General features: G+C 36.7%; 1 protein-coding gene and 1 long non-coding RNA gene across 2 annotated transcripts; one reads left to right on the top strand and one right to left on the bottom strand.

Moving 5' to 3' along the window:
• Positions 1-872: 872 nt before the first annotated feature.
• On the top strand, positions 873-1,614 carry LOC107730830 (uncharacterized). Its single transcript, XR_001638718.1, has 3 exons — positions 873-1,043; positions 1,167-1,357; positions 1,441-1,614. It is a non-coding gene; the product is annotated as an uncharacterized LOC107730830 (long non-coding RNA).
• Positions 1,615-4,639: 3,025 nt separating this feature from the next.
• Positions 4,640-7,392, bottom strand: LOC107730807 (NXPE family member 3-like; the record flags this gene model as incomplete). The annotated part of the gene is made up of 7 exons (XM_016541749.1): positions 4,640-4,647; positions 5,388-5,424; positions 5,520-5,857; positions 5,957-6,160; positions 6,333-6,439; positions 6,499-6,890; positions 6,991-7,392. Coding segments are annotated over 7 exons (1,488 nt in total), but the record flags the coding sequence as incomplete, so codon positions are not given.
• Positions 7,393-9,972: the final 2,580 nt, after the last annotated feature.

The following is a 9,972-nucleotide window of genomic DNA, read 5'->3' as shown; positions in this document are numbered from 1 at the left end:
CGTTTTTTTTTTTTATTTTGATTGTATGTTAAAGTGATTTTTTTCTTGTTGTTTATATCTTCATGCTCACCCTGCCTTTGGCAACGAACCTGTTCCACTTTGCTTAGGGTTGTTATGTCCCGGTGTATTCCGGGTGGCGTAGTCGACTATAGGATTTCTTATTATTGGTAATTTTCAATCTCCTGACCACTTACTGCCACATTGCATCGTTTTAAGGTTATAAAATAAAACTTAATTGAAAATCGGTAAAGTTACTCACTCTGATTGCTGTCCATGTCGTCCATCTTTAGTGATCCAATTTGGTAGGTGGCGCTGTTACAAAAGAATAGGGTCCTAGAACTGCAGCCTCCGGTTGTGCAGGAACATACTATTGGATGTTATGGACCTTCGCCTTCCACAGACGATGTAAATACATTCATTCAGACCACTTGATTGCAATCGGGATGTGAAAATCTTTCAACCAAATGTTTTTGAACCAAATCACCTACCCTGCCTCTACCCCGCGATTTCTACTGAGGGTGTAAACCGACTGCGCCCTCGTGAAGCCACTACTCCCTGCACCTCCGGAGATCTGTGCACGCCACTGAATGCACGACACGTGCGATTCAGTTCCCAACCCAATGCATAATATGGAGATATTTCAGACTGATATGTCTAAGTAAAAGGGGCATTTTATTAATCACATTACTAAAATTAATACAGACACATGGCATAAAATAATACATAAAAGTGCTGTATTAGATTGTTGTTTTCGTTTCTCGTTGCCTTTGCTCCAGACAGCTGCTTCCCCTGCTGTGTTCTGTTATGAACAAGATTTTCTGTAAATCACATGACTTCATGAGCTCATGACCATGCTGTTTTTGCCTAGATTTCATTTCAAAGCCCAATTTTGTGAAGGTGGGTATAGCCCTTCTATTCTGAGTTAGTAGGTTAGCTGTCCTAATGGAATAAACGCATAGCCTACGAACAAGTATAACAGCAAGATGATCTGTCCTGTTTTTTGTGGTTTTTGTTTTTCTTACAGTGGATTCACAGAGACCCACGTAAGTACTAGAATTATTGACTACATTTTACCTATTTTATTTTCTTGTTTGCTCATAACCCGCATCTTGTTCTATCCAATCAGTGTTTATGCAGTTATGCATGTGTATGCATTTATACCTTAGATGTCTAATTGTTGCTCCAAATATAATTCACGTGGGAGTGGAAGAGACTGTGAGTGTGCAGCTTCATGGAGCAACTAAAGGAACCAGTATGCAGCTATACTTTCAAGACCAGATCTCTCAAAAAAAATGTGTCCGAAAAGAAATCTATAATCCTTAAGGACAATAACTACCAGGCTGTGATAAAACTTAAGGTATGTCTGTACAATTCATATTTTTAAAAGTTTTAAAGTGTGTTTCTCAACTTCCAGTGTCTTTTCTTACTCATGTACCATAGGTTCATCGCAGCTTGTATGGAAGTACAAAAGTGCAAGAGTATGTTCAGCTTGCAGCCACAAGCAATGATGTCTTTGGGGACAAAGACGGAAATGCAAAAAAAGCCAGCATTTTTTTGTCAACAAAAAGAGGGTACGTTTTCATCCAAACAGACAAGCCAATTTATAATCCAGGAGAAAATTGTATGATAATTAATTTTCTTATTTCTTATTAATATTATTTTTTCTTTTACTTTTGATAAATCTGTATTACTTGCTTACTAGTGTAACCCCCTTAATCCCCGGGTTTACTTCAGGGATTTGTGATCTAATTGAAAATATAAATTGTCTAAATTCGTTCAAGGAGCTTTGGGGTATTTTTCCTTTCAAACCAAATTCTCAAAATGTAAATGAACAACTGAAATATCATGAACACGACACTGACAAGGTACGCGATACAGTACGAGACCAAACGCGATTTCAGCACGTCTCTGAATACTGAAAGGTTTTTTTTTTGTTTTGTTTTTTTTAGATATTTACCTATTTATTAATTTTTTTTTAGATATTTACCTATTTAGATGCTTCTTATTTAGATTTATGGCTTTGATTTTCTCAGTTTTGTTTGTGCATGTATAGCCAAAAAACAGGAAAAATCAGATGAATACAATAAAAATGGCACCACCTCCCTGAAGAAAGAAAGGAACAATTAAGATGACAACCAGCAAAAAGGTAATACACAACCACAGGATTCCACAATAGTTTTAAGAAGCTGTGCTGAGCTAGACTGGTCACAGACAGGTTTCTCAACTTCTGAGAGTTTCTCCTGTTAAATGCTGCCTCACTCCTGAGTTACTCTTTTTGTGAAGGAATATATCAAATGAGTTATCATCCCCTCAAGAAATATAAATTCAATCAAGTGAATTTGTGTCCAAATTTGTTGACTGTGTTTGGATGGCACACAAATTGTTTGGCATTGGGTTCACTTCTGCCTCATGATTAGGTGTATTCATAAAAATGCTAAATTTTGAATGTTTGTCCTCTTGACTTACAATCATTGAACCTCAGGAAAGGAGCAGAGCGAATTGTGTAAATTATTTGTAAAGCTATTCCTATGTAAATTGTCATTTCAGTGCAACGATTTACATAGGACTGGTTTTACAAACAATTTACACATTTGTTTTGTGAATAAAGTTGCTTGATTCTATAGAGTGGTGCAGTGACGTCAGAACCCGGAAAACCATTATGAAGGGTTATAAAATGGTTCAAATTAAACTCAGATTCATAAATCTCATAGATTATGTGCATAGCTATAATTCTGTGTAAAAGAAAAAAAGGCATGAACATGAGAATGCATGTCGGGTTGGAAGTTGATATTAATGTCAACATGTGACAGCTGGACAAGTTTCACAGACATTTGACAAACAGAAATGGAACAGCTGTTGCCGTATGAACTAATTAAACAATTACAACCAGCTTTACCAGTTTTCTGTGTGCTTATACTGTATGTGCAGGAATGTGACTGCTGTAAGAAAACGCTTGTGTCTCAATGAATCAAAAGTTTTTTTTTTTTAGATATTTACCTATTTATTAATTTTTTTTTAGATATTTACCTATTTAGATGCTTCTTATTTAGATTTATGGCTTTGATTTTCTCAGTTTTGTTTGTGCATGTATAGCCAAAAAACAGGAAAAATCAGATGAATACAATAAAAATGGCACCACCTCCCTGAAGAAAGAAAGGAACAATTAAGATGACAACCAGCAAAAAGGTAATACACAACCACAGGATTCCACAATAGTTTTAAGAAGCTGTGCTGAGCTAGACTGGTCACAGACAGGTTTCTCAACTTCTGAGAGTTTCTCATCTGTTTTATGCTGCCTCACTCCTGAGTTACTCTTTTTGTGAAGGAATATATCAAATGAGTTATCATCCCCTCAAGAAATATAAATTCAATCAAGTGAATTTGTGTCCAAATTTGTTGACTGTGTTTGGATGGCACACAAATTGTTTGGCATTGGGTTCACTTCTGCCTCATGATTAGGTGTATTCATAAAAATGCTAAATTTTGAATGTTTGTCCTCTTGACTTACAATCATTGAACCTCAGGAAAGGAGCAGAGCGAATTGTGTAAATTATTTGTAAAGCTATTCCTATGTAAATTGTCATTTCAGTGCAACGATTTACATAGGACTGGTTTTACAAACAATTTACACATTTGTTTTGTGAATAAAGTTGCTTGATTCTATAGAGTGGTGCAGTGACGTCAGAACCCGGAAAACCATTATGAAGGGTTATAAAATGGTTAAAAAAAAAAGAGTCACTTCTACTCTTCAGAGTCAAAAATGACCGCATTGGAAATGAATGGGAGGAGAATTTCATCTAATGGAAATGTTTGAGACTACGCCCAGACAAAGTCATACTGAAAGATTTTTTTTTAATTTTTTTTTAGATATTTACCTCAAATTTAGATACTTCTTATTTAGATTTATGGCTTTGATTTTCTCAGTTTTGTTTGTGCATGTATAGCCAAAAAACAGGAAAAATCAGATGAATACAATAAAAATGGCACCACCTCCCTGAAGAAAGAAAGAAACAATTAAGATGACAACCAGCAAAAAGAAGACTATGGGTAATGCAAACAGTCATTCACAACCACAGGATTTCACAATAGTTTCAACAAGCTGTGCTGAGCTAGACTGGTCACAGACAGGTTTCTCAACTTCTGAGAGTTTCTCATCTGTTTTATGCTGCCTCACTCCTGAGTTACTCTTTTTGTGAAGGAATATATCAAATGAGTTATCATCCCCTCAAGAAATATAAATTCAATCAAGTGAATTTGTGTCCAAATTTGTTGACTGTGTTTGGATGGCACACAAATTGTTTGGCATTGGGTTCACTTCTGCCTCATGATTAGGTGTATTCATAAAAATGCTAAATTTTGAATGTTTGTCCTCTTGACTTACAATCATTGAACCTCAGGAAAGGAGCAGAGCGAATTGTGTAAATTATTTGTAAAGCTATTCCTATGTAAATTGTCATTTCAGTGCAACGATTTACATAGGACTGGTTTTACAAACAATTTACACATTTGTTTTGTGAATAAAGTTGCTTGATTCTATAGAGTGGTGCAGTGACGTCAGAACCCGGAAAACCATTATGAAGGGTTATAAAATGGTTCAAATTAAACTCAGATTCATAAATCTCATAGATTATGTGCATAGCTATAATTCTGTGTAAAAGAAAAAAAGGCATGAACATGAGAATGCATGTCGGGTTGGAAGTTGATATTAATGTCAACATGTGACAGCTGGACAAGTTTCACAGACATTTGACAAACAGAAATGGAACAGCTGTTGCCGTATGAACTAATTAAACAATTACAACCAGCTTTACCAGTTTTCTGTGTGCTTATACTGTATGTGCAGGAATGTGACTGCTGTAAGAAAACGCTTGTGTCTCAATGAATCAAAAGTTAAGATGTTAAATTATTTGTTAACAGTACTTTCAAGGCTGCTACACATATTAAGGTTACAAAATAGGTGTATGAAGTAGTTACAATTTGGGATGCATGTGCTGTAAATGTGGAATATTACTTGATAAATAATGAAAGGGAGAACTGAATCATTATATATTGTACAATAATATTGTATTTTGTACATGTGACTTGGATAGGTTTATTGCAAATGAAACATTTATAATTTCATTCATTTAAACAAATTTACTCTAAATGCAGACGCTGCATCCAATGCATCCCACATTTTCTCAATGACACTCCCCCAACTTGGGGAGATCAGAAGAACACTCCCAATCAGGGTGCATAATGTTCAGAGTTTCCTACTCATAATTATGACTTTATAGTGGTGCTCACCTATATGTCTCATCAACTAAATCAGCATACTATCATCTCAAAAACATTGCAAGAATTAGATGTTTTGTTTCCAGTCAAGACTTGGAGAAACTTGTTCATGCCTTTATCACCAGCAGGGCAATCACTCCCGAAAATATCCTATTATAAAGACAGAGAAATGCAACATCAACCCTGAACGTGCCATCACAGTGTGGCCTCCTTGTATTTGAACACATGATACTGTATAAGCTTACCTTATAGCCAGTGTTGACAGTCTTGATTATAACGGTAGTGTCAGGCGCCCGCTGTAACAATGCTAGAACAGCTTTGCGGATCCTCAACACTCTATGGGTGTAGAAATCCAGAGGGTACGTGGTGAAATGGGGCCCCAGATTGAACATAATGACTGTGTGGGATCCTCCAGCCAGGTCATCGATCTCATTACTGATGTAGTGCAGATTAGCAACTGCTGATTTTCGGCTGCGCAGAGGAATGCCGTGAGCCCTCCAGTGTAAGTCAATGTTGTTCTTCACATCCACTGCTAGGAGCGGCCCTGACTGATATTGAACATGCAGGTTCATCTGTTTCAGGGCTGAAAAACAGTGAGTGACACCAACAAATATGATCCCAAAATTACTGTACACACTGTATATATAATATATAATTATTTAACCAATGAATAAATTCTCACTTGGTACTACTTTCACAAAGAACTCAAACCACTGTCTCATGGTAGAGTCTCCCATCATGTAAATGTGTTTGTCTTTCAGGCACTCTGTTGTCGTTTGGGTTGTAAAATGTCGGGTGCTACAGACAAAAGACGTCCACACATCATTGAGGTAAAAGCCGGCTGGAACTGGAGTGTGTAAACCAGGATGACATTTCTCTGCTACATCTGGAAGATGAGTAAATGGAGACTGTAAGGTCTTTAAGGAAGGTATGAGTTTGCCAAAATTTGCCTAAACTGGTCTTTTATTTTTTTTATTAATTCCTCTTTTTTGTGCAACACATTTCCCAGCATCTCTGTGCTGTACTATTCCTCTGGGTTAAACTATTGACCAACATACCAATAGTTTCATTTCCATGGGAATGAACAATTTTGATGATGCTCTTATCTCCATTGATACCTTTGTTAGTTTGCGTCCTGTCAAAGAGAACATGTTTGTCTGTCATACTGCCTTCCATCAATGCATTAAATAAATCAAGTATAAAGTCAATCATGAATCATTTAACAGACGGTTTCTATAACCGCCCATAGAATGGTACACACGGGCACTGCATGGCAGGGATTTGGGTCTCTGGCAGCGCCATATTTCTTCGGTACGGGGATCTTTGTATTCACAGCAACAGTCTCCAGTTCCCATATGCTCTAGTCCATTCTTGTCCCACTTAACATTACACATCACTGCTTCACTCAGCCTGGTCTTATTTGGTCCTGGTCCCTCGTAAAATCCATTAAAGTACACCCTGTCAGAGTCAGTATCTCTGTGACGCTTCAGGACCTGCACAGCCTCACTGGAGTGAATTAGACGCACAGCCACCTGGGCCTCGCCGACCCACGGCAGGAGGAAATGCACAGAGTAGGAGCCGTTGAGCAGGTCCACCACCTCCCCAAACACACTGGCCTGTGACAGAGGAACATTCTCAGTACAACTCTCTCTGTCTGACCCTGGTACAGTACAACAGCTAATTAGTTCTAGTAAAATTATGTGTTCAATCACTCACCTTAGTTTTAGACCAGAACAGCTTGGCTTGAAAAAAGTCGCCTCCATAACTCTTGGATTTACTGTCAAAGTCCTTTGCGTGCACCGTAACAAAAAGCTCCTCACCAGTTTGGAAGCTCTCTTTCAGGTTCTCAATGTTGAATGTGGTGTGGGCTGGACTAGTACTCGTGGACACATTTGTGATTGACCTGTCAGGCCCATCCCAGTAAACAGCCTGCTGTAACCTGGAGTAGCCATCTAAACTGATTCCAAATTCAGAGTAAAATGACCTTACAACTGACTCTTCTGAACTGAATCCTGAAGAAGTGGAGTTTGGAGAGTTAGAGAGTCCTGGAACGTGCTGAGACAAAAAGCTTGGTGGAGGTTGTTTCTTCCTTTCATTACCAATATCAGTCCATACAACCTACAAATGCATAACAAATGAAAAAGTTCCTTCTTTGTGGGAATCATGCTTGTAGATTATATTACTAAAACTAAACCAAAAAATCATGACAATAATGAGTTCACTTAGGATACTAAATAGCATAATATGCATAATATATTATACCACACTGTTAAATGTGTGATTCTGATTGGTTGATGAATGTTCTAAGGCAGGGGTAGGCAAGTTCGGTCCTAGAGAGCCGCAGTCCTGCAGAGTTCAGCTCCAACCCTAATCAGACACACCTGAACAAGCTGATCAATGTCTTCAGGATTACTAAGGCTATAGGCAGGTGAGTTTTTTTTTCAGGGTTAGAGCTGAACTCTGCAGGACTGCGGCTTTCTAGGACCGAACTTGCCTACCCCTGTTCTAAGGTGAGCAATTATTTTCCAGTAAACCTATACTATTAAGTAGTTCCAGGTCTGTTGACAGCAATATTTATTTATTATTATTATTATTATTATTATTATTATTAATTTTACATTTCTTAGTAGATTTATGCATTTATTTATTTATATTTCTTTGTATATTTAATTTATGCATTTCATTATTATTTTGGGAGCTTTGGCATTCCATATTTGTGTGTGCGTTGTTTGTCAGCAAGCAGAATGTGTCTGTCTCTAGCACACACTTAAATGACATCACTCACTTCACCAAAATATTGCAGTTATTTCAAAGGTCCTTACAGCCTACAGTACAACAGCAAATTAACCAAAATTCACAAATACACTGACTAAGCAAACAAATACGAATTATTTACATTTTAAATCGTCATGCCTTGACAACGGGCTGCTGTCAAAATTTAAACTCAGAATTCAGAATCTTAAGACAATCATGATGCATCAGAGAATTGATTGTGTAAGGAATAATTGACGACTATTTTTCATTACGATTTAAATCCTACGTGGCGCCTCATAGATATGGAATTGTAATTCTACTTATATTTGCTTTATGTATAGTTGCATTTTTCCCCAACATTTATTTATTTTCATTCATACATTTCTTTGTCCATGTGGTAATGAGGGGGTGTGTTTTATTTCAAACATCGAGCTCAGAGTTCTAGCTTAGGCAAGGAAGAAACTTTGAGGCCTTTGAGTAGGGCAAATCAATGAACGAATGGCTTAGAAATGGTAGATATGGCCAAAATCTTATATCATTGGATAAGTGATTTAATATCATTGTAACAGTATGTACAGTTTATAGGGTGAACATACATACTCTTTTTTTTTCCTGGACATGGCAGAATTTGGCTGAATATGAACATACCGCAACTTCAATAGATCTGATGAATATTTGACACTGAAGAATGTGCAAATGAAATCATCCAGTATTAAAATCAGGAAAAAAACAACACAAACAAAATATACAGGCAATTTATTATAACCAATAACCTATGCAGTTTAAATGGGCATGACTCTTCTGTGTAGCTTATAACATACATATGTTTGGTTTGAAATAGACACACTCTTTATTAATCTTTCAGTATCCTCAGTATCTTGGAAATACGAGTTTTATTTTAAGCATTTGATTTGTCACCTGTTATTCATGCAAAATTAGGCAACTTAAATGTATGCTGAATGTGCAGTCGAGTTTCAAGCACATTGACCAATATAGATAAGATATATCTAATATGTTTACATATCAATATGCACTGAAAAAAAATTTCATTCATCCAGTTAAAAAAAGTACATAGACTGCAGCAGTGTTGGGGAGTAACTAGTTACATGTAACAGAATTACGTAATTTAATTAGAAAATAAAAGTAATTGTAATCAGTTACAGTTACTAAGAAAAAATGTGTAATTAAATTACAGTTACTTATGAAAATGTTAAGGATTACAAAGGAGTTACATCTGATTTTTTCACATACACTCCCACATACAGATTTAATTGAGTTCTTTCATAAATTGCAGTGACTGCTCTAAAATATGAAACACCAATGTTTCAGAAGTTTATAACAAGCTTATGTATATGCTTTATTTTTTTAAGATTAACTGTTTTTTCTAAGGCAACACTAAGGCAGATTCCAGTGTTTCCTGTCATAGCTATGCAAAGATTTGATTTCAAAAACAGTATCATAGCTATTAAACTATTTCTTGTTATGACTTTAAATATGTATTTAACCTCAGAATGATTTTAAAGTAAGTCTGATTTTGTGGTGGCTGTGCTTCAGATGCCCATTTTCCACAAGTTGGTATGATTCTTTAGGGTATTCTTGAAATGGTCTCAGTGGTCGTGTAAAACAACACCCTTTTTACCTTGTCAAAAACAGCTCTGTTCACAGCGACTCGTTTCCGTGCATATCTCTTTACATGCTAATGAGCTTTGCCCCCCCCGCCCCTCTCTTCTGTGGAAGAGCAAACACGATTCGCAAATAATCATAAAAAATAAAAAGTGTGTTGACACCAATAACCTTGTGGGCAGCGTGCTGACATACAGCACTTCGGGTGTCCCATATTCAAATCGGACCTTTCCCGATCCCGCTGAAGGTGGAAGAGAGCGCTGGTATTCATTCCAAAATCAAAATGGCTTGATAATTGAGACTGTTTAGGTTTTTGGGGGG

This window comes from Sinocyclocheilus rhinocerous, unplaced genomic scaffold (genome assembly GCF_001515625.1).
Source record: "Sinocyclocheilus rhinocerous isolate Xijiao unplaced genomic scaffold, SAMN03320098_v1.1 scaffold938, whole genome shotgun sequence".
NCBI classification, from domain to species: Eukaryota; Metazoa; Chordata; class Actinopteri; order Cypriniformes; family Cyprinidae; genus Sinocyclocheilus; species Sinocyclocheilus rhinocerous.
Note: the sequence above shows the minus strand (reverse complement) of the source record. Positions and strands in the feature narration are given on the sequence as shown.